Here is a 24848-nt window from a genome sequence, read left to right as displayed (position 1 = left end):
ACTTCCTCTGCACAAGCCTTCTTGGAAGAGGCTCATCAGAGGCCTTGCTCCAAGCAATGAGAACATGAATGGAGGTTGTCCAACAGGAGTGCTGATGAATGGTTTGGAAAGAGGTTGAGTGGAAAGTGTATAAAAGTAGGTAGCACAGGAATAGCCTTCAAGGCTAGCGATGCCATAGGCATAGGGAAACTTTCCATCTTAAGGGAGAAGTTGATGTGAAAAATTGCTACCTTCCTCCAGGAGAGAAAGCCACATGAGCTTTGTGGAACAAGGTCTTCATCTAGCAAGCCAAATCCTACCAAGAGAAACACCGGAGTATTCTGTTTTCAATCAGTTTACCTGGATGCCCTGAACACCGGAAAGGTAGTCCAACTGTTCGGAGGGTCTAGTGAAAGGTCCATGAGGCACATGGCCTGAGGAGCTGTTTTTTAAAATGGTCTCAGCGGTAGGAGAAGTGCCACCATATAATAGCTCTCTAGCGATCATGGCCGTCACTGTAGCCTTGGCAGGATTGGGGGCTGCCCTATTAAACTCTTTGGTGTGATGTCCTTGATTAACTCCTACAGCCTGTGCAACCTCAGGGACCATGGGAAGAATGCCAGCAGGAAGCTGCTGATGGCTGAGATAAGGCATCCTGAACTCATCCTCTTTATTACCTAAATAAAGAGACAGAATAAATGAGTAGAGCTTCATTAACTGGCAAACATCTATCAATCACAAACATGCAGATCACTGAGCACCAAGTCTGACCCAAACACTTTCATGATGTTCCCAAAAAAGTGGTTGTGTGCCATTTGGGGCCCACTGTGTTTCATTTTTCAAAAAAAATGATTTCACACTGCTTTCTTCAAAGACTCATCTCTGATATACACTGATACTTCTGGAAGTTTTCAAGTGATTTGCCATTTCCAAACAAAAATAAATCAGTACTTTTAAGTTTATCAGGGTGGATAAAACCAATATTTAATCAGATTTCTTAGAGTTTCATATATAATACATTTCTCTTTTAAAAATAACCATGTTTAAAATGAAATCTGAACTTAAAGCAACATACAATCTTTCAAATGTGAATTTATGATCCACTTATTAAAGGCTGCTTTTCTTTGTAGAGAATGAACTGTACAGAAAACATCTTCAGTTTGCTACCATATAGCGTATTTAGATCAGGGGGTGGGCAACATGTGGCCCTCCAGATGTTTTGCCCTACAACTCCCAGAATGCCTTACCATTGGCTATGCTGGCTAAGACTGATGGGAGTTGCAAGCCGAAACAGCTGGATGGCCACATGTTGCCCACCCCAGATTTAAATTATGGCTTGATACTGGTGTTGGGGGGACGACAGGAATTGGCAAGTCACCACTGGTGTCCATAAATCCATCTGGGTGACCCTTTACTTCTATTTTATACCTAGTTAGCTATCTGATCTTGGCAGTTGGCTCTAGCTCGTTACTCCAATTGTAAATATTCATGACTATTGAAGAACATGAACATTTATTGTCATCTCATGGAGAATACTGCTTTGCCCAATAACTACTGCCAATTTGTTCTCCTGGTTGAGAATAGTTACATCTTTAAAAAAATATACAGTTCTTGTGCTATGTATGTGACATGAGTGTAATTCTAATGTAGCTTCACATAAACATGAGCATCTAGTTAATAAGCAATGTATTGTATATCTTTCTAAAATAGTAAAATATTAAGTTAAACTTATACAGTGTATCTTCTGAGGTTGCATAAAGACGCTTTTGAAGTTTTTAACCAGTGTTGTAGTTATAGCAACAAACTAGTATGTACATTTATTTAAGGAAGTATCTAAATAATAAATGGAAAATTTTGCTTTAAGCCAACAATTCTCTGCAGAGGCCACCAGTGAGGGAGGAAGCAGCAGCCAGGCACCTCTCCACCGTGCCTGGGTCCAGCTCCAGCTGAGAGCCCCCTCCCTCCTGCTGTCAACTGTCACTGCTGAACTTTCCAACTAAGATTGTAGTGCCTGAATTTGCTTTCCTTTCCCCCCTCCTCCTCCTCCTCCCTCCCAATCCCCTTTCCTTTTGTGTCATGTCTTTTAGATTGTAAGCCTGTGGGCAGGGACCGTCAAGAAATACTTTTGTAAGCCGCCATGAGAGCCTTTTTTGGCTGAATGGCGGCATAAAAATCCTTAAATAAATAAATAAATAAAATTTAAGATGGTCTTTATTAGGATTGGCTTAAATTAAATTTTAAGTCAATCCAACCTAACACACCTTTCCTACAATACATGAATAAATGAAGATTACTTACTAGTAGGTGTTTCTTCAGAGCCAGGTTCAAAAAAGGTAACTTTTCGTCCATCACCTGGCTTCTTTACTGGCGTCTAGGAGAGAAGATATTAAGATTTGTTATTGCTTTAGCCTGCAAGTAGAGGGCATGTAACAACTTAAAGAGTCAAAACCAAAAACATCCTGCCTTGCTCTAACATTCCCCTTCCCCAATATCAACATATGAACCCCTAACAAATTAGGTTCATTCTCTGAACCAAACAGCTACACTGCTTTGAGCACGAGCCCACTAAATATTGTCACCAACTTTGTCAGGACATGTGTCCTGCTGCACTACAAGGACCCCATTGAAATGTGTCAACATCCATAGTACCAAAGCAACTTTGAACACAGTTAATTTGCATGAAAACATAGGGATGCCTGATGCTGGGAAATCTGGCCCTTTTGGAGCTCACCGGACATCCGTGGCACAGCCGGCTCAACTTGCATTTGTGAGCCATGCTGCAGGTTTTCACCGAATTCCGGAGCGTTTTTATATATTTCTTTTGTTTCAGCCTTAATACAGGTTTGCGGAAATTATAGTTGCAAATTTGCGTAATTTGCACCCGTACTTTGTGCAAGTTGCATCTGTAATTAATGCAAATTCAAAAACAGAAATCTGCTACCTTGCCTAACTTACTGCAGGTGAAGTCAGGCCAGCTAGCAGAAGATGAAACAAAATCCACAGGACCGAGCTGATAAAAGCTCCACCTCCCCAACCAGATTCCTCAGACATCTGTAATGAAAACTGTACACAAGGACCCCAAAGGAAGGGGGTCCTTAAGGTCCAGGGCAGGCCTTAAATAAAGGAAGGCCTATATTTAAGGCCTTCCCTGGGCCTTAAATAAATTAACGACGCCAATCCATTCTGCTGTCCCATTTTACTGCTCTTTTATTGTTGTTGGAGATGTTTTAATACTGTGTTTTTATGGTATGTTTTAATGTTGTACTCTGGTGTTATGAACCGCTGAGAGATTCTATTATAATCAGTGGTCTACTACTACTACTACTAAAAATAATAGATTATGGTGGCGGTGATGATGATGATGATGATGATAACTGAACTGAGGAAGAAATTCAGATCATGTGTAAAAGCTTGGAAGAAGGCATTAAAAACCAGGCAATGCAGAAAACCAAGCAGTGGTTTCTCTCTCCTTACTAAGCACATTACACTGGCCTCAAGCTTTCAAACTCATTTTTGCAACAATGAGGGCTAGAAAGTTGGAAGAAATGAACTGTAAGCTTCGTATGAACAAACAGTACTTCTAGGATTCAGCACAACTCATACACTGCCCACTCCCAAAATGTAGGATTGCACCATGTGGATAAGGTCACCTTTACAGTCAAGTCAAGAAACTGAAATTCTAGAAGCCCCAAGGACAGCTTTCAATAGTCTGTTAGGCCCACACCCTCATTCCTGCTTTTAGCATCCAGATGTTCTTCAGCATGCAAGTCACAAAGTCAACCCACATATGTAGAAGCATCAAGGCCATTGTTTAAGAATGCTTTACCTTTTCTTCTGTCTTTAGTGCTGGCTTTGGGGGTTGTGGTTGAGGGACTTTGAATCCTAAGAGCTCCAGCATGTTTTCAGCTGCATTGCGCTTTGCTACTTTCTTGTTAGTTCCCATTCCTTCAGCTGTGTGCATACCAACTTTCACCTAGAAGCACAGAGAAGCAGATCGTAATGGCAACTATCTCTTTCTATTTCAAAGGGCAAACCAAGCACAGGTGACAATTAGCAATCTATCCATTCAAATGTGGCCTGACAAGATAGCCAAGTCAAGTGGAAGTTACTGATCATAATCACTGCCAGGTGCCTTAATGGCATTTACTGCTCCCACTACAGCACAAAACAGACAACTATATTCCATAATCTCCCTCTGGACCTTTCTTTTAATGCTCCAAAGAAGTTTAGATCCTGGGAAACAGCAGAGTTTCCAAAGGATTCTGTGCGAAATTATCAGCCGATATTGAAGAGATAAGGCTTCCCAAAGTTCTGACTCAGACTCAAGAATATACTGCTCTTATTCTGAAACCTTGAAGAATATGGATCCAATCAGGAAGATCACAAGTTTGCAGAGAGTGCCAGCAGCAAGGAGAGAGAGAAGTATGAGCTAGAGAGAAACATGGGATATAATGGTGCAGTAATCGGAAAATGTTAGATAGTAGAATGAACCTACAGGAACTACTTGAGAGTCAGTGTGGTGCAGAGGCTAGAGGGTTGGACTGGGAGTTGGGAGATCCAGGTTCAAAGTCACTAGGTGACTTTGGCCCAGTCACAGACTCTAAGTCCAACCTACCTCAAAGGGTTGTTGTTGTGAGAATAAAATGGAGAGGATTATATATGTCACCTTGGGTTCCTTAAGGAGGAAAAAAGGCGGGATATAAATGTAATAATAAATATTGAGTTCTGGTACCCAAAAACAATATATTCAAATTAAAGAAAAGGGAACTGGAATTATCATGTACTGCTGTTCCCTCAAACAAAAACTTTGGCTATTACATAAAAACAGGGAAAATATAGCACAAAGCCTTTTTATATATTTCTTTTTGGATTCAAAGTCCTACATATGAAGGAAAAGCAGAATTATTCTAAAATGTATCACTTTTGCACACAGAACAGCTGATGTTTTGACATCCTGAGATTTCAACCAGGATATATTTCTAGGACCCTTGAGCAAAGGCAGACAGAGTACTATACTACCTAAACCCCTCAGACTGCTTCATTTCTGGGAAGCTATTGAAGAGGTCGCTACACTGCGTAGATCTGCTGTAGGATTGACTATGATAAACATAAATATTTAGACCATGACTTGCATTTTTGACCCTTATTTTTCCAAGAGGTGTGGTAGAGGTGCCCACAGTTAAGCACTGACAAAGGGAAAGCAAAGAAGAAATCATGTAAACACCAGAAAAATAAACTTGCGTGCGAAAGTTAGTATGGGAATACATCCTACTTGACATAGATCCTTTTCTGATAAACACAGTGTTGTCCTTATCTAATAGAGAGCTGTCATGGTCATGCATACTCTGGTAGCCGCTTGATTACTGCAATGTGCTTTACCTAGGGTGGCCCTTCAATAGTTCAGGAAGGGTTAGCTGGTCTAGGATGTAACAGCACATCTTTTCTCTAGTTCTGGCCACAGAGATCATATGACACAGATTTTCTGTGAACTTCACTGTTTGTCAATATGTTGCTAGACTAAAAACATTTTGCCAATTTTAAACTTTTGAAGCCCTGGTTCTAGGATATTTAAGGTAACTCCTTCTCTCATATATACACCCACACCATTACCCCCTAATCTCTTGCCAAATGCGTTGTTTTTGGTGCCAATCCCACCTGAATTAAAATTAACCTAACAGAAATAAAGTGGTTTTGGTAGTGGCACCTGAATTGTGGAATTCCCTTCCCATTATATTATATAATAATGACATCCAGCAGCAAACTATGAGTTAATTAACCCAGGAATTGCAGGGATGCGTGCCACGCCCTAGCCATGCACAAGCTGCTTCCTCTTTCCATTCACAACCCTTGAATACTGCATTCGAGGGTTGTTTCCATGATGTCCAAACAGGATCACTTGGTGTTGTTCACAGGTTAAACTATCCCATGTTAACCTATGGCTTCCCTGCAATTAATTAACCCATGATACTACATCTGAACAGGGTTAATGCGTCTTTACAGATATCTTACATATTTGTCCTGCCAGGCTGAAAACATGCTGACTTATTTTACTACAAGCTGAGCTGCTGTTATGTATTTTTGTTTTCTGAATTGTCTTATGACAATATTCTACTGTAAGCTCCTTTGATGGGCCCTTGTGGGCAAAATCAGCCTCTACATTAAAAAAAAAAGGAAACTACATGGTCACCCCCCACCCACCCACATCCCTACAAGCCTGATGGAGTTGCACAAAGCTCTGCACAAACCTGCATAACGAACTCCCTGCGCCTTGGAAGTCCCCGTTCTGTGATGAGCATGTATTCTGGCTCCTTCTCTTTTTTCGCTTGCTGTATCTGAGCCAGTCTGCTAATAGGGTTCATACCTTGGCCATATTCGGGACTCGTCTGCAGCTTAGATAGAAGAAGCAGAAGTCAGCCAGCAGTTGCCAAGGGCAATTCCAATACAGTGCAGTCACATTAAACACGCTTAAGAATTGGCGTTGTGTTTTTGTTGTTTTTAGAGAGACCTAGTATATTTGAAACTACACCAGTTCTACCCATTTGATTACATTACGTCTAATATCTGCAAAAGGCAGAACATATATGCAAAATCTAAAAACATAGAACTCACCGGGAATGCCTACTCTCCAATAAAATGGAGTTACGAATAGCATTTGATTTACAGTGGGCAGCAAACACACAACACAGAACCCTAGATTTAGGTAAGTTTAATGTCTTCTTACTGTTAAAGGGACGAGTGAACAGAGTTCTCTGATAACCAGAGGTGAAAACTGAGGTGTCTGCTATAAGCCACAACTGCATGCATCTACAACAGCTATGGCTTGGGCTAGAGTATATTTCTCTCACCTTGACTATTGATTTTGTTTTCTTTTTGATTCGTGGCTTCATTTTCTCAACTGTTGGAAGGGGAGGCAGTTTCTTCAACTCCTCTAGGACTGCTATGGCTGCGTTCTTCTTGGAAATCTTCTTGCTCTTGCCTTCGCCCTCACCCATGAACTCGCCCACAGAGACCTTTGTTACAAAGCTCTTCATATGAGGGGGACCGCTCTCCCGGGTCACCTGTTTCAGAGGGAAAAACTGAGTGAAAGCGTGATAAACACTTATTAAAAATGGTAGGGTACAATGGTTGCAGCAAATTTCACTCACATGAACTAAACTATAATTTGGGATTGGGAGATGGGGGAACAAAGATAAATTAATTAACATTCCTGATAAACCAGGAAGTGGCCATATTTTAAAAGCCTCTGAGTACATTATCCCACCCCTTGCAGGTTAAAAATATAAACTCAGATAAGAATTTACATGCTTTAGACATTTCATTGTTTTTGCAGTCTTATTCCATTCAGTAAGTACCACGTTAGTCTCTTGGGATACAAATTTTTCCCAAATTCCAAGTATTTAGGCCTGCACAAGTTTTTACTTAAAGAATTAAAAGCACAGTAAACCTCGGCATGCATCCATGCAAATGTCCAAATATTAATTCACAGTGAAGGAACAAATGGTGCTGAGAGATACATTTGGCTCTGGACAGCTCCTCTTTTACACTTTACATACAACTATTATCAGAAAAGTAATACATTCTTAAACATGAATAATCTAACCTTTTTATATCCTTAAACTGAGGCTCTGAATTCTATCACTTCAGATAGAATCCATCCCAATGGCTGTGCTTGTATATCACGCTAAACCACAGTTTAGTGCGAGGAGAATGAACTCCCTTCTTCCCCATTCCTCCTCCAGTATTGCCAGGAGAAGGATTTCAAACTGTGGCTAAAGCTAACCGCAGTTTATTCATTTCATCTCTATGCCACCTTTCTACCAAAAAATGGCACTCAAGACCTACAGGCACAATTAACATTGATTAAAACAAGACAATGAAAACATAACAATTAAAGAATAACGTAAAAATAAAACCCAGCACCCAGCCCAACAGACCCACTTACAGGCCAAAGGCCTTCTTGAATAAAGCAGTCTTTCGGCAGAAATACAACAGAGAGGGAGGAAACCTAGCCTCCTGTGACAGGGAGTTCCACAGTCTGGGAACGGCCGCCAAAAAGGCCCTCTTTTAGGTCACCACTAAGTGTGCCACTGAAGGTGGTGAGCTTGAAAGAAGGCCTCTCCAGAACTTCTTAAGACCTGGGCAGGTTCATATGGGAGAAGACGTTTTTTCAAGTAGCCTCATCCCAAGCCATATAGGGCTTTATAGGTCATAAGCAACACTTTGAATTCTGCCCAGAAACAGACTGGTAACTGGCCCCACTCAATAGTCTGGTCACAGCATTCTGGGCCTGCTGAGGTTTCTGAACAGTTTTCAAAAGCAGCCCCACTTAGAACATGTTACAGTAGTCCAAATGGGATGTAACTAAGGCATGTGTGTTCATGGCCACATCAGACAACTTTAGGAACAGATGCAATGGATGCATTAACCTCAGCTGTGCAAATGCACTCCTGGCCACTGTTAAGACCTGGGAATCCAGGTTTAGAGCCGAGTCCAAACTACAAGCCTGAGTCTTCAGGGCAAGCATAACCCATCCAGACAATCCCTATTCCCTGATATGCCTTTCACTAACCAAAAGCATTTCTATCTTGCCTGAATTAAGCTTCAATTTGTTTGCCCTCATCCAGACCATTATTGACATACAGCACTGATTTTGAACAGAACAGCTTCCTTGAATTTAGACAGAAAAGAGCGATAGACTTGGGTGTCATCAGCATACTGGTGGCACTGAACCCAAAAATTTGAGGCAATCTCTCCCAGCGATTTCATGTATATGTTAAATAACATGGGTGATAAGATGGAACCCTGAGGGAAGCTGCAGGCTAACATCCACAGTGTTGATCAGGAAACCCCCAGCATCACCTTCTGAGACCACCCCTCTAGGAAGGTCTGGAGCCACTGTATAATAGTGCCTCCCAATCCCTCCTCAGAAGGATACCATGGTCAATGGTATTGAAAGCCGCTGAAAGGTCCATCAGAACTAACAGGGTCATACTCTTCCTGTCCAGCTCCTGGCAGAGATCATCCACCAAAGTGACCAAAGCAATCTCTGTCCCATAACCAGGCCTGAAGCCATATTGAAATGGGTCTAGATCATCTGTCTCTCCCAGAAATCCCTGGAAAAGCAAATCAACTTCTAACCATGGTTATGAAAAAATGGAAGCAAAAGCTTCTCGACTCCTTCTCCCAGTCATGAAGGAGAGGAGAGGGGGAGATGTGCAAGCCCAAGGCTTTCTGCGGCTTGGTCACATCATGCTGAACTATTTGCGTGACTCTTGAATGCGGCCAATGAAAGCAGCCTCCATGAGTGGATGTCCGTTCCTAGAAGGAGGCTTTGCTGCTTCCCCCTTTTTACTGAAGCCCTCTGCCTCCTTCACCAATTGCTCCTGAGGACTGGATGGCCCTCTGGAATGAAGTACGATACCATGTGGGGACTGCAGCAAAAATCAGGGATAGCCCCCTTCTATGCAAATTGAATCGCCTTCCACTCATGCGTAAGCATCTTTGCATCCAAATTATTATATCTGCTACATCCCATCCGTTAATGAACCAAAAGGACATTGGTGGCGTCTTCCTTTCCCTTCTACTGTTTTGGAATAATTTAACTGCTATCAACACACAACATCTCTTAATTTTCCTTTGCATAGTTGTCAGCTATGAAAAACCACATTACTGGAAAGAGAAACTGGACATACTCTAATACTCAATTTTAAAGGTCAGTTGTATTCAACACAAAAGCATCCCCATCAAGAGTATTACTAACTTCGATACACTAAAATAAAACCACTTTTAGAGCAATTAACTAAACCTACCTCAAAATTCACAGGCAAGTTCCTTTTAAGTGCAATCTCAAACACTTGGCTTATTTCAGATTTATTGAGATTTTCATCATCTGGTTCTCTCCCATTAATCTAAGAGAAGAACAGTTATATTGAAGAGGCTTCTTGTTCAGCTGACATACCAGCTCGCTAACAAGACTGCCACAACACAGTAGAGGGTTAGTATAGGGATTTTAAGCACGATTTCTTCAGAAGCAGATTAGATCCAAGACTCAGGACATTTCACATGACAACTGTATCACATGCAAGTGAAATGGCCCCAAGTTATTACGTTGTCTGAAAAGCTATATAGGAGCATTGAGTAGCTCTGAAAGATGGAGGGGCACACATTATCATCTATTATACATGTTGATGTATACATGAAAATACATGTAAAAGAACTGGCAAGTTCAGAGTTTTGGCATACACTATTTTCAATATACAAAGACCAATGTTACGCCTTTACAATTACAGGCCATTAACTTGACTGCTTTGAAGGGGAGCTTTGGCCTTATGTTCTTCTAGCAACACTATCTTCTCAACATCCCTATATGCAGGGCCGGCGCTTCCATGGAGGCCAGTTAGGCGGCCGCCTAGAGCGCCAAGGTAAGCACCCCCGGAAGTCGCCCTCCCAGCCTTCCGCCCTGCTCCCCAGCATCCCTGGCTTGGCTTCTGCTGGGCGCCCGCCCAGCAGCCGAAGCCAACCCGGGACACTGGGGGGTGGGGACGGGCGGCTCCATGTTCTGACATCTGGCGCGCGCCAGACGTCAGAACATGGAGCCGTCTGACCGCCCTCCCCCAGCTTCCCTGCTTGGCTTCAGCTGGGAGCTCCCAGCCAAACCCAAGCCAGGACGCTGGGGGAGGGGAAGGAACGGCTCCACGTTCTGACTTCCGGCACACACCAAAAGTCAGAATGTGGAGCCGTCTGACTGCCCTCTCCCAGCTTCCCGGCTGGGGGCTCCCAGCCAAAGACAAGCCGGGATGCTGGGGGGGGGGGGGCGGCGAACGGACGGAATTGGAGCTGCCCGCCCACCCCACCGCAGCGTCCCACCAAGCCAGGAGGACTTCACGCGAGGGACAGGTAACCTGTCTCTGCCTACCTGGGGTGGGGGGGATACGTAGGGGTGTGTGAAAGCAGCTCACCTTGCCTAGGGCGCAAAAAAGCCTGGCACCGGCCCTGTCCATATGCCAAATGGGCAAATCACTTTTTAGATGTAGAGGGCTTTTCAAAAGCAGTTTGCAATACACAGCACAAGAACCTGCTACTGAAAGGAAAGGAATAAAAAGCAAAGTCCTCAGCACATTTAACACAGCGCTTTGGATCTGAGCTGCAGTATTAAACCAGTGAAGACTGGAGGGATATGGCATCCCCTTGTGGAAAGAGACTTGTAATCTCCTCTTACAGGGGTGGGCAATGTTTTCGGCCCTGAGGGCCACATGTGGAGTTGGTTGCATGGCCAGGGACTGCACGTGCCTAGGCATACACATACTCTCCTCCAACTCCTCACATCCTGATCCAGATTGCAAGGAGAGGCTTTAACCTCCCCCTCCACCCAGCGATTTTAAGATTAAAGTCTCCCACCCTCCACATTCCAGCAATCTTGATTCATATTACTGAAAGGAGGTGGAAGAGCCTTTCAACCTCTCCTTCTTCCCAGAGAGCGTGTTGCGAAAGGCGGCGTGTGGGGATGACTCTCCCTGCGGGCCTTCTTTCCCAGCATGAGGGGGCTGTCAGGAGCCCTACCATGCAGGGAAAGACATTTAAGTTAGTAACTGTGCTCTCCTGGATACTGCTTCAAGAGTGTTACAGAGAGAATTAGCAAATGCAATCAGTGTTGAAAATTTGGTGGTTCAAAATAATTCTTCCCCCCACCCCCCCGGGAGGGCTGCTATGGTTAATTTGGCTACCCAGTTTTCACAGTCATTCTGCCTACTCAAAATATGCATCCCATCTCCTCCAGTCTTACAAAGCCATATGCAGTCTGGAGCGGCAGGACCTAAGGGTTAAATCCAATGAAGTAGTTCGGCTGATGGAACTGCTTCATCAGTGGAAGCAAGAAAGGCAATAGTTTCCCCCTCAAAATCAGCTACCAACGGTTGGGGGGCCCTCCAAAGCTGACTTTCAGTGTCATGGGAGGTTGCAGAAGGAAAGAGGGGCAAAGGAAGCCATTCCTTGAGAGCAGAACATTGGGTTCCATCCTTAAGCTTCACCTTCAGCACCAAGAGTGTTATTCATTAGAACTTCCTGTATACTCCCAATTCTAGAATAAGTTTCTCCATTGCAAGCTAATACTTGGAGTTCTTTCATATCAATGTGAGTACCATGGAGATTTCATTTGTGTGTGTGTGCGCGCACGCACGAACTGTAGTGACATTGATTCATTAATGGCTTTGGAGAATGGTTATTTGTTACTTCAGGAATTATGTACAGATGAGATAATGGCAAAATGCCATTTTATAAGATCAAGGATATTAGATGTTCTATTTGAGCCATTTTTCTGGTGCCAGTTTATAATCAGATTATTCGAACAATCTTCTATTCATTCAGAAAGCAGCAATAACATTAGGCCTAATTAAAGCCATGTATATACAAAAGTCTGAACACATTCTTTAAACTACTCAAGTAAGTAACTAGTATGCTGATGAGGCCCTTCTAAGTACAGAAGCCAAGCAAAAATAGTCATGCCATGCAGAGGTACACATCACAAGTACAATCATAATTCTTCCAAACAACTATCATGCAAAATTAATTAACTGCCGCTAACTAGAGTACAGGGCAAGAGAGAATACAAGGAGAAAAAAAGCTCACAGCAATTCTTTAGAATTCTACTTTCACTGGGAACGATGGAAATGGCAGATGAAGCAATAACTAGAATGACTGATGCTATTTAGGAATAATTTGGGGTACAGAAGATGCTTTGCATGTAAAGGAGACATGTCCCAGGTTTTGATATCTCTGTTAAATGATCTCAGGTAACCATGTTGTAAGTGTGCCTTACCCTGGAGAACTGCAACAGATCAAAGCAAATAGTAGAGAGCTAAACAATGAGGCAGCTTCTAAGGTAATGCCAAATTAGGCAATTCAATGTCAATCTCCTTTCATAGACGCATGTGAATGATGTCAGTAATTCAGTTTTACTTCTGATGCAAACATGCAATAAAGCATATGGGTAAAATAGAATATGGAGTTCTCTGTATGGCTCAGATGCTGACAATTACTGTAAAGATTCATGCTGGATTTTCAAAGAAGTGACAGCCTTATCAATAACCTTTGGCCATCAGCATAATGAAAGACAAATTTATAGGATTCCACTTGCTGCTGAAGTATTTCTTAAATACATTCTATGAGAAAACCTGTCTCCCACTCACCATTTCTACAATGCCTCAAGGACTATATCCAGCGCAGGCTTGGGCATAGATTCACCTCAAGTTGCACAATGTGTCCTCCCTATCATTCTATGCAGCACTAAAAATGTTTTAAACTTAGTCCACACTCCAAACTCTGAGTTCCCTTTTCCCTCCAAGTTCTAGGTAGAGCCACTGAGCAGCTAGCCTTGATTTTGAAGTCATGCTTTTCACAAAGCAGTGCGGTTAAGCCATACAATTACTCACATATCATCTTATAAGACAACATGCTGTATTTGTAACACAAGGTCTAGGCTGCATGAGTTAACCAATGAGGACTAGTTGAGTGGACAGGACTGCCTTAGGGTGGTGCGAGGGATATAGCGGGCAAGAGAGTTATAGCGCTGGAGGAGGCCAAAAGTCAATGAATGTACTTCCTCATTCTGTAAGATAGACCTATGCTAAGCTATTTGGTCTATTTCCTGAATATCAATTATCTAGATTAGTACTATTGCAGCTAGCTACACTCTGCCATAGAATATGCATTCATATTAAGGAATTGTGGCTACACTAATAACCATGCCTTTAATAAAGCAATTTCCATCTTATATTTTGTCTGCTATTCTGCAAGCAGCTTCTGTACCCCAAGGATGCTGAAGAGCAACTGCTGCATTTACTTCTAGTTAGCTGCAAATATCTCAAGGATTCACTACAGCGCAACAGAAATCACCACAGATTAAATGCTATTTCCAGCGTAAAGCACAGGCAGGCAGCAGATAGGTTAGGATAAATGTCACAATATAATGTGTGCATAAGCCTTTAAACATCAGAGCTGCAGCATTTGCACAAATCTATCAAACAAAGCAAGAGCTTTGCTTTCAATGAGCTTCAAAGCACAAAAACGAATTTCATGTGAAGCTGGATAATGCTCCAGACATACTACCTCTGGTTTCTCAGGCAGGGGCTCATTTTGCAGGATTTTCAGTGCTTTAGCAGCTGCATCATGCTTAGCAGCCTGTCTTGTTCTACCTTTCCCATGAAACTGCTGTCCCCCAATAGAGAGCTCCACTTGATAGAGCCAGGATCCCACAGGAAATGGATAGAAGTACCTACAAACAGAAAGACTTGAAATTTCAGATTTGGGGTGTGCAACAAGGTTATTCTGCCAGTACACAAAGTTTAAATAAAGCCTTATATTGAAAGCCAATACTGAACACAAGGTGCCAACTGTTAGCCATTAAAAACTTGACTGATGGACTTCGTATGACTTAAGTGTCTACATTTGTATGACTAGAAAGGTTAACATTAAAGCTAGAAGCACGAAGTAACCATTAAACAAAACATTTATGAATGCAAACAGCAGATTACTCTACTATCAGGTATTTTCACACGCAATAGCACTTTTTTTAAAAAAGGAAGTCACATGCTCATGTCAGTAATATATTTTGCCCATTTTAGGCAAACCAGCCCTAAGGAAGGAGTCTAAGGCTGTTTCTACACCTGCTTTTTATCCTGGGATCGTCCCGGGATCATCCCTGTGCATCCAAATGATACAAGGGGATCCTGGGAGCAGAAGGGACGATCCCTCCATTTTCCTGGGATAATCCTTAGGTGTAGAAAGGGCCTCAGGGAGACATCCAATGCTACACAACTAGATCTCCACACATGCAATGGAACATTCCCTTCCCCTCTCCCTCAGAACCCCCCCAATCTGCTCTGTAGCCCCCCCTTCTGGAGTAGATTTGGAGGGTGCAGGGGGCTGCAAAGGGGAGGGGGTTCCCTCTTTGTTGATGGATGGACATAATTGGATACAGCTGTAACAGTTTAGTGATGTCTGCCCCCCCAAAAATGCAGAACATCCCCCTGTCGCTTCTCAGGTTTTTGTTTTTAATCCTGGTGTGTATTTTTGCTGGAGTGTTTAGATGCACAAGGGAAAAAACAGAGTAGAAAAACGGATGTACAGGCTCTCCGAGCACAGGTAGAGGCAAGACAGCAAACAGCTCCCAGTTTTCACTTTGAATCAAGAAACAGAGATAAACAGGTGCTTTAATGAAAAGGAAAGCCTCACTAGGGAGAGTGAGACTTTTGCCAGAGGCGGTAGAAATAAAGCTTAATTGGCCAGGAGGCAAAGTGCCAAGTCTTCTCATTCCCCAGCAATGCAAAGCGGGAGCCTCTGCTCAAAACACCATTTTTGCACCCCATGCATTACTTACAAATGCTGAGGGGTGCAACCCCTTTTTTCTACCAACATCCTCTGCGATCTCCACCTTTTCTCTTTGTTTTCTGCCATAAACAGAATAGAGCTTTGCCAAAATAGAGCTGAATCATCCCCCCTTTTTTTCTTTTTACCATAGCTATGCTTGGGAAGGCTGCAGTGCTACTTTGGGGGGTTTATTAAGCATTTCATGGTGCTGCAGCAGCTAAGCCTTATTCTACCCATTACTAGAGTATGTTTCAAGTGGTTGCCTTTAAGTATCCATTAAGCTCATACGTAAAACGTGCTTGTTCTGGGGGAGACAACAAGCCCAAAAAACTGTGAGTTAAAGTTGACAGAAGATGATCAGAGGACATCATTACAGGAGAGAGCATCATGGCAGGACATACCGTGGGGGATAAGCACCACCTCTCATATTGTAGTTGTAGGTGGACCTCATCTCCGTGTAAGGATCTATAGGCTTGTACATAGGTTTCTTTCCCAGCTTCATACAAAGCGCATTCAGCTCCACTGTGGGGGTTACACTATCTAAAGAGAAGAAGATAGAGCAACTGTTAAAGGGGAAGTCTAAGAGAATTCCATGCTATGCCTTAAACATTCATTCCCTCAATAACTAGAAGCAAACTTGAGAAGCTTGATGGAGGGGAAAAAGGAAATGGCGTGTGAAATGGTGATAGAGGGCAAGTTGGTAGTGTCAAATGTCATGCTGTAATTTGCAATTTAAATTTTCTAGGGAAAGTCATACCTATTTTACAGGTACCACGTGTTATTGCAAATGCCATCTGAAGATGTTTTTGCTGAAGCATATAGCTTGACTTGTATTTGCAAATTGATATTTAAATACTGGCATTTGACTGGAAAACTTGGTACTAAATGTACAGAAAAAAGTGTGCAGCAGAAACACTCTTCTTCAAATTGAAGGTTACATATTACTAAGAAAGTTTGCATTACACATGCTTAGTTTAACATAAACACCTTTTCACCTCACTGAGAGTCCATTTTGTGCTGCCTGTGTTGTTTTTCCCTGACCGTCAGTCATTTCTCATTTGCATAGGACTATAAGCACTATTTGCAAATCTCAAGTCTGGAGAGCTAAAATTAGTGGCAGAGATCCAAAGGGATACAGGTGGGCTTCTCCAAATGCACTGGAGTTTTCTAGCAGCACATTCACACTCAACTCAAATTCACACTCACATTCACACAAAACTACAGCCTTTTGTGTGACTCAGAAGTCAGTACTGAAGGTTAGAGAGCTTCGGCTATTGGGCGGTATAAAAAAGTAATAAATAAATAAAATAAAAATAAATAGAGGACCTTCCAAAGTGACATCTGGTAGAATGCAGGGTGGAAGGGAAAAACCAGAGCCTTTATGAATGCATGGAAGCACATTAGGCGAATGAATGAAATGCTCCAGATGCAGGCAAGATTTCTGAAAGATCTTTAAACACCAAATCACTCTGGATTATTCTGTCTTTATTAAATATAAAGGTTTCTCTATTAGAAATCTTCACAACTATCAGAGAAAGTTAACTGTTCAAGTTTTAAAGTTCACATTGCATAGATAAAATCAGTAAGACATAAGAAAGCACACTTGCATAAGAGGCTGCTATCACATAAAGTGTTAATACAACTTGTCTAGCAATAGAAAATGCTTCAGTGCAAACCAGATTAAGGCTGGACGGAAGGTAGCGTTGCATATAAGACAGTTAAACATCCATAGGACAAATTTGGCTGGGATCTTAAAGCTGTGTTTTCTTCCTATCTAAGCACCACAAGAAGCCGCTTAAAACAAAACTGAAGGACAAAAGTGCCAGGGATGGAGAGAGGTAAGAGCACACATAGTTGAGGATAGATGGCAGCAGAGCCAATGAGATAAAAAAAGGCAAGGAATTGGGCAGTGTACTGCAACCTATGACCTGGATCCAAAGAACCATACACCAACTATTCCCCGCAATCTTCTTTTGAAAACAAGGAGAGTTTCAGAAGCAGTTTTGACATGCATGAGGACTTGCAACTTAAAAGGAAAAACGTGGAAAATAAAAACCTACAATATGCCCAAGATCTTGGAGGGGGCTAAAATAGCTCTCTGGATCTCAGCCTCAGACTTCAAGATGATACTGCCCACCTCCTTCTAAGTGCATTTCAGGTACTTAAAAACAGTCCCTTCTTTTCAAGAAAAGCAAAGGACAACAAATGCACACACACAAAAATCTCCTACAATGCCGCCCTTGATCTAGTATTGCAATACTCATAAGCCCAACGACAACCAAGGTATATGACTACCACCTAACCACTGATTTCCAGGCTACCTATGTCATCACTGCTTAGTAAGACAGCAAATCATGCTATCTTTCTCACTCAGTGTAGCGGAAACTGACTGGATCCTAAAATTTGTCTTATTCCCCTTAAAGCCCACACCTTTCCTTTGTTAGCTGCTTGTGACTAGGATAGGCATGCATCCTCAGCTTTCTGTGTTGGGAAAATTTGTTATGCAGTGTGGCCGAATAGGTTATTTAGCACGTCATGTAAGGAGCCGTATTTGAACATCCCAGAAATGGCACAAGACTGTACTGCCTTGCTGTGGTTGATATGGATTGGCCCAAGTCAAATACGGATTTGCTCATCCTGTTTTCGATCTACTAAAAGGCAGAATTGCAAAAGGAATAGCTGCATAAGGTGGTTTCAGTGGATGTATATGTACACTATACAACTTTTACATCAAGTGACCACTTATATAACCATTACAGGCTTTAAAATATATTTTTAGTCTTTAATATTTTATTTTCGATGTAACAGAAAACAGAACAGTCCCCTAACAATTGGGGTTTAATCAGCTGTTCTAGAAAACTTGGTTAATACAATTTTTGGGGGGGAAACAAGACAAAAGAAAGGAAAAAAGAAATTAATAAACAAATAAACTAGTAAGTTTGGTGTCTGATTTTCATTTGTTGTTATAATGTCCAAATGCTCAGAGCAGAAGCGGGTATATATTGTTGTAAGTCTAGTTCTGACGAATCTCCACCATGAAGCATAAAATGCTAGAGGTTACAGTTGTAGTTCAATCCTTTTTTCCTTTTATGTCATGTCTTTTAGATTGCAAACGTGAGGGAAGGGACTTATCACATTATTGATTTTTGTAAGCCACTCAGGGAGAATTTTTTTAGTTTTAAATGAATAAAACAAACCAGAAACATATCACTCACATCACCTACTTCAAATGCTCTTCAACAACTGAGAGTCACGGAGTGATGGAATATCTAGAAAACTGTGTATGAAATCAGACCGTAGAGTTCTAATCTTCAGTTCAAAAATGAACTTTGGTTATTACTTTCCTCCCCTTCCCCACCCCAGGTTTAGGGTGTTTGCTGTGATGTTTCCAAGCTTCTCTGCCCACATTGACAAAGGCTAGATACGTAAAGCCAAATTTCAAAGGATTTTAATAGCCCACACCCCACTGAAGTACACTGATGTTCACATGCAGCCTGTAGCCTTATGCTATAATAAACTTTGTAAGCAGCCACACAAACCTGGGTTCTTTCCTTCATTACGTGATGGGCGAGCTGTAGGTTTAGGAAATCTTGTCCCTTCCAAAGCTTTGGCAGCAGCTGCATGTTGAGCTTTCTTAATACTAGTTCCTTCAGCTTCCCAGTGCTGGTCCCCAAGAGTCAGCTGCACTGTAAACACCTAGGAACAAGCAGGAATCATTTATTGTGTGAACCCACTGCCTGATCATGCATGTGTGAGATGTTCAGCTACTCAGCCTGATATCATAAGGTGCACATGTCAACAAAAGGCACATGTCAACAGTATGCCATACTGGTGGCTGTTACTAAGCTGTGTTTAAAATATTTGTGTAATTTTAGCAAAACTTCATACTCTGACCAGGTTCAGACAACACACCGTAGCTTGTCGTGGGTGATTTAACTCATGATGAACCACAGCGCTCACAGGCGCTGTATTGCATATCTAACCTCTGCTTGGGGGTTGCCATGTTGTGTGAACCTAGTCAGCATGGGTTATGTGAGGGTTAAAGAACCCTCACACAACCCTAGAACAGAGTGTGTGTTATGTGAGGGTTATTTAAACCACGCTCACCAGATTTGCATGACATGATAATTTCCTAAGCAGGGGCTGTATATTCAAAACAGCAGCCCTACCCGCAGCCTCACTGTGAGTTCAATAAATAACCCATGGTGGGCTGTCGTGGCATGCAAACACTCACTCTATGCATGGCTCAACAATTACGGGGCCAATTGTCTTGTGGGGTTTCATCGCTGCCTCCATCTTTTTTTTTTCTTTAAAAATTTAACTTACTAAGCTATCAGAGCTTCAATTTCCCCCTTATTAAAATTAATGGGAAAGTGAAACTACCAAAGAGCCATGCTAATTGGGGTCCATCTCTCTCTAGCAACTTCTCAAAAAAGGGCTGGGAAAATATCTTAGCATTTTGCCTGCATCATAAATTCCACTTTTTGAGGTTATAACCACTTCAAGACCACTGGAGTAGATTCTGCTTTTCTACATTTATCCTGTACATTCCCGTGTGTACAAAAAACCATTAGAAAACCCAATGATGAACCCAAGGATCAAATTTTACTATAGGGACTTAATTCTGTTCCAAGTTATCTTTACCTTGATTCATGAGTTAACAATCTCATATTTTCTTGTAATATTGATTTTGTACAACATCAATTTCCTGTTTGTAATGTTTTTTGGGGGAAATCCTGCTAGGTTATCGGGGTACATTGGATTCCATCATTTTTTTTACTATGAGTTCAGTATTTTACTTTAGGATGTTAAGTTTCCATTTTGCTTTCTCTTCTGCTTTCTATTCCAAGGTTTCCTGATAGCCCAATGAGAATTGCTAATTGGTGGGCTGGATCTTTCCCCCAGACACATATCACAGGTTTATTTGCCTCCAGCAAAACAAATAGATACTCAGCTCTACAATGCCAGACATCACTCACAAGTGATTTTGTAATATGTTTGGTCTGGTCTTCATCAAGCCTTCAAATTTAATACATTCCTCACTGTTACAGAAGTAACTCAATACATTTCTGTGTGCCTCAGTGGATGACTCAACCATTATCTCACATGGAGTGCTGCATATAAGCACTTTATTGGTATTTATTACAACATGTATATACTGCCTTTGCAGTTGTTCAAAGTGGTTTGCAAACAAACACAAATACTTCTTCAAAATCCAGGAAACTAACCAGCCACAGACTGCTCCCATCCCCACCAAAAAAAGTGTTTTCAGTCCTTACAAAAAGAAAATTAAAAAGCAGTAACTAACCTATTCTCTAATGGTAGGGGTTTCTACAACTTCAAAATGACCACTGTAAAAGCAGGTATGACGTCTCAGGCTATGCAAGGTGTTAAAAGGCTAAAACCAGCACTTTGAACTGGACATCAGTTATTACAATGCAGTTACTACACAAAGAACACTTCAATGGTCTTCTCCCGTCACCATGCACACTTATTCCCATTCTACAGTTGGAGTTTCATACTGAGACTAAGGCTCAATGACTTGCTTTATAAGCCACCTGGATTTGAGAACTAGTCCAAGTCTACACTACCGATTAAGGCACATTAGTAATGGCAGCTTACAACAAATTGAAACAGTCTCGTAAAAGATTAGCTAGAGTTTTGGTTATTCCCTAACTAATTATCCACCACTACCTAGTGTCTTGGCACCAATGGAGCTGTATACTGAAAGCCATGTAAGGCTCACACCTCTCATGTATAACTTTACTTACAAATCCACCCACCCCACACACACACCTTCATTCAAAATATCCTTGTACAGTAAGTGTGGAATTCATAGAGGCAAACTTTACCTTCGAGTGAGCTGGACCCTGCTCACTCAAAAGCTTATACTCAGGCTGAATCTTGTTGAAACGGGCTAACTCATTCACAAGACACATTGGGGTTTTCTCTTTGGGGTTTGCCATGTTAGAAGGAACTGAAAGGCAAGACAAAACACTACTTTAGTACGTGGAAATAAAACTGATCTCCCAATATTGCTAAAAAATCAAGAATATTTGTCTTAGCAGTTCTAAGAGGAGTTTAGTACTCAAAGCTGGGTGCACAAAAGCTTAGATTTGTAAAACAAACCAGATTTCTATAGAAGATGCCCAACACATTCAGTTTCTATAATGAAACTAAAGCGACTTCAGAGAATCTGTTCAGCATCTAGAATGCAAGCTAGAATTTGCCTGACAATCAACTTTTAAGATCAGTAAATAGTGCTGTTGCAAGAACTGCCAGAGGGCAAGATCAAACTAATTCTTGTTTTTTTGGGGGAAAGGCACCTACATGCTTGCTTTGATGTTTAAGGCTGTGGTCCTCATATTAGATCCACATAGCATGCTCTGTTTAGAATGATCCTCAAACGCTATGACATGTCCAGAAGGTCAGTCCTAATCTGAGAGCTTTTATTTCCCCAAGAGTTTGCAGTCATTCATATTCTTAATTTTCCATTTCATTCTTTTAAAAATGATAAATTTTCAGGTTTCAGGCTTTATTCTCTCTGCTTCTAGTCTGCCCTCTCCTTTTTACAAGGAGACCTATTTGAGAGCCTCATCCCAGGGATAGCATTTCCATTACGTTAGTTGCCCAAATTTTGGATGAAAACAACAAAACAGAGGCCAGCTTGGGCTTTACAGAAGCTTCACCTTACAAACTAAGCAGCCCAATTTACAAACGCCTCAGGTCTTTCAGCTTTCACTATTCTGAGAGTAGAATCACATAATGCATTGCAAACTGCTTAAAAGCTCACTGGATAGCAGCTCTAATAACAAAGCGCAAGTAATCTGTAGCCTCTGGCTAAGCAGTGAGTTGAGTATTTCCACATCTGCTGTTTCCCAAAATTTCCAAGTGAGCATGCTAATGCTCAGCTTGTCAGCTGGCCAGAGAGGGCAAACGACCAACAGTGCCACACATATTTAATGGTTAAGCAATTCCACACTGTTCAAATGTTATACATAATGCCACCTACACAGACTAGGTGCATTCAGATGATCAGCTAAACAATTAGCTGCAATCCTGGTTTGGAGGAATTCCTCAAACCACAGTGTGCTGGTTTGAATGACATAGTGGCAAGCAGAGTTTTGAATAAATGGGAAGTAATGAATTAAGCCCTGTGCACCAGCACAGCGCTTACTTATAATCCTGAATTTAAACCATGATTTGGAGGATCCTCTCAATGCAACCTCCATAGGCTTAATCAGTAACAATATGCCAAGTTGATAATGCACGGGGTCTTTCCCCTTCTCTAAAAGACTATGCTGTAAATCAAGCAGCTGAAGGATGGCATGCAGGGTGTATGAACAGCAGAACGGACTGGAACAAGAGGAAACTATTCAGTGCTCTGGACACTCTAATCTGTCTTTGAAAGTTGAGCAACAAAAGCTTCACTTGGCTTCAATGCCTGATTAGTCCCAAAGAATCAGACACATAAAATAGTTAACTCAGATGCTGACAGAACCACCCTATGGGTCAAAATGCAAGCTCCTTGTTAATCATGCATCCTACTCTAAATAGTAGACCAGAAGATACTGTACTGAATGCAGACTATATGAAATATAAAATATTTCTAAAGCCATATTAGCACCTGGCTTTAAATCTTGTTTTGCTCAAGTGTTCCATTTAAAGAGTTTCTTAAAAGCAATTGCATTTATAAATAGAAACAACTTCATTTCACAAGCAACAAATGCACAGTATAAAATATTAAGGACCTGTTTTGCGTTAGACATGATCCAAGCATACCAAAGTCACTTTCAAGCTTACCTGCAGCTACACTGGTTGATGTAACAGATGCAGAGGGTAAAGCAGAATTTTGAATAGGTCTACCTGCATTTTCAGAGGGCAAAGAACTAGTTGGCGAAGGAATACTCAAAGGTTGTGCAAGAGATTGGTTCTTGTTTAGTATTTGGCTGCTAGCAAGAGTAGCAGACGGATTCTGGATCTGAACTTGAGACATGTTGACTTCCATCCAAAGGAAACCACGGCAGGTAAACTTGATTTTGAATGCAGGTTATTTCTGTACAAGTGCTTGAATTTCTCCCTTAAACGTAAAGAAAAAGGAGGTAAGTATTTGTCAGTCAATTGCTTTCCCCCTATTTCTGATCAACTATACAACTGAGATGCCACCAACAGCTTTCAGTCACATGCCCCAACATGTTTCATGGTTGTCTATACTTGAGCACACATAAGGAGTCTATAATTTCTATTTGCTTATTAATTGCCCAATCTCTTTGAACAAATCAGTATATCCATTTACAATATCTGTACCTATATTAAGTCACTGATGTGTGTAATGAACAAAGCTGTTTTTAGATTTAGCCTCCATTTTCATTGCTGCCTTATAGAATTAAGCTTGTACTACTCCAACAGGTAAGCATTAACAATGTCTTTCATAGGGTAATCACTCAGAGCAAGTATCCTTCATACCACATTTGACTTAACAAGGAATGCATCTTTCACTTTTGTACTAACTTTACTGAAAAGAGGCTAAACCTAACTTTCCCTAAAGCCATTAAGTATGACTATAAAGAAAACACTGAGGCAAACCCAAATAGCTACAGCTGTTTGTTGCTTTCAAAGCTAAACTGTGATTGGCTATTATTCCAAGTACCTTATTCCCATAGGTGCTTCAAATATTGTTTGCTCAAAAACAAGGCTTGGAGTTTTATTCAAGTAAAACAAGGCTGGGTAGCTTGTGGCCCTCCAGAGGTTTAACCTACAATTCCCATCAATTCTCATCACCTATTCTACTGACAAGAGCTGATGGGAGTTGCAGGCCAAAACAACTGAGGGCCACAGATTGTCCACTGATGTAAGGGATTGCTGATTCTTTCCTGTGAACACAAAGTGCAAGTGATGGGATAGCCCTACACATTTTTATCTTTATAAAAATAGTAAAGTCCCTGCTAAAATAATATTCTGTAAACTCAAATTCATGAATATTCCCGATATTAGATTAGATGTAGAGATGCTACGGCACATTAAACTGTAAAAAATGCTAGTCATTTTAAGAACATAAAATCATGAGTTCTTAGAAGTAACAGCAAATATGCTTTGATCAATAAGAATCATCAGGTAAAAAGTGGAAACCCCCAAGCAAAGTGGCATTTAAAGCCAAATACTTAATATTTTCCTAAAGAATTGCTGGCCAAATGCTCAAAGTACTCTAAAGGTGTAATCCTACTTGTGTTTAGAAAGAAAAAAGTCCTACAACTCCCAACATTCCCCAGTCTATTATTCTTCACCAGATAACCTCTGTGTCAGTTTTCCCATTGATGCATATTAAGATTCTATCTAGAGCAATACTAGCAAATCAGTCTAAGTCAGACAACAGAGCAAGTTTTAGGAATTTTGACAAGTTATCTTACACACTTGAGCAGGAATTCTCAAGTAGTATTGATCTCAAGCAAGCACTAAACTGTTTTGTGGACATCAAAGAACAATGTTTTGTTCAATGTTTTCCCAGC

The 24848-nt window shown here is 41.3% G+C and overlaps 1 protein-coding gene across 6 annotated transcripts in view; it reads right to left on the bottom strand.

Moving 5' to 3' along the window:
* Nucleotides 1-24848, bottom strand: part of STAU1 (staufen double-stranded RNA binding protein 1) — a 46782-nt gene that overhangs the window by 6248 nt on the left and 15686 nt on the right. The window contains exons 3-13 of one of the 6 annotated variants that reach the window (XM_063146036.1): nucleotides 23146-23422; nucleotides 21195-21319; nucleotides 18882-19038; nucleotides 15744-15882; nucleotides 14083-14248; nucleotides 9789-9887; nucleotides 6825-7055; nucleotides 6225-6362; nucleotides 3806-3952; nucleotides 2278-2350; nucleotides 340-656 (exon numbers count right to left, since the gene is read on the bottom strand). In XM_063146036.1, coding sequence (XP_063002106.1) covers nucleotides 340-656; nucleotides 2278-2350; nucleotides 3806-3952; nucleotides 6225-6362; nucleotides 6825-7055; nucleotides 9789-9887; nucleotides 14083-14248; nucleotides 15744-15882; nucleotides 18882-19038; nucleotides 21195-21319; nucleotides 23146-23350 — 1797 coding nt within the window. In that variant the 5' untranslated portion in view covers nucleotides 23351-23422. Of the gene's footprint in view, nucleotides 1-339; nucleotides 657-2277; nucleotides 2351-3805; nucleotides 3953-6224; nucleotides 6369-6824; nucleotides 7056-9788; nucleotides 9888-14082; nucleotides 14249-15743; nucleotides 15883-18881; nucleotides 19039-21194; nucleotides 21320-23145; nucleotides 23423-24848 lie in introns of all 6 variants that reach the window. The other 5 variants (XM_063146050.1, XM_063146028.1, XM_063146042.1 and 2 more) reach the window with 5 other exon arrangements.

This window comes from Elgaria multicarinata, chromosome 1 (assembly GCF_023053635.1).
Source record: "Elgaria multicarinata webbii isolate HBS135686 ecotype San Diego chromosome 1, rElgMul1.1.pri, whole genome shotgun sequence".
Classification (NCBI taxonomy): domain Eukaryota; kingdom Metazoa; phylum Chordata; class Lepidosauria; order Squamata; family Anguidae; genus Elgaria; species Elgaria multicarinata.
The sequence above is the reverse complement of the archived record's forward strand: the minus strand, read 5'-3'. Positions and strand labels throughout refer to the sequence as shown.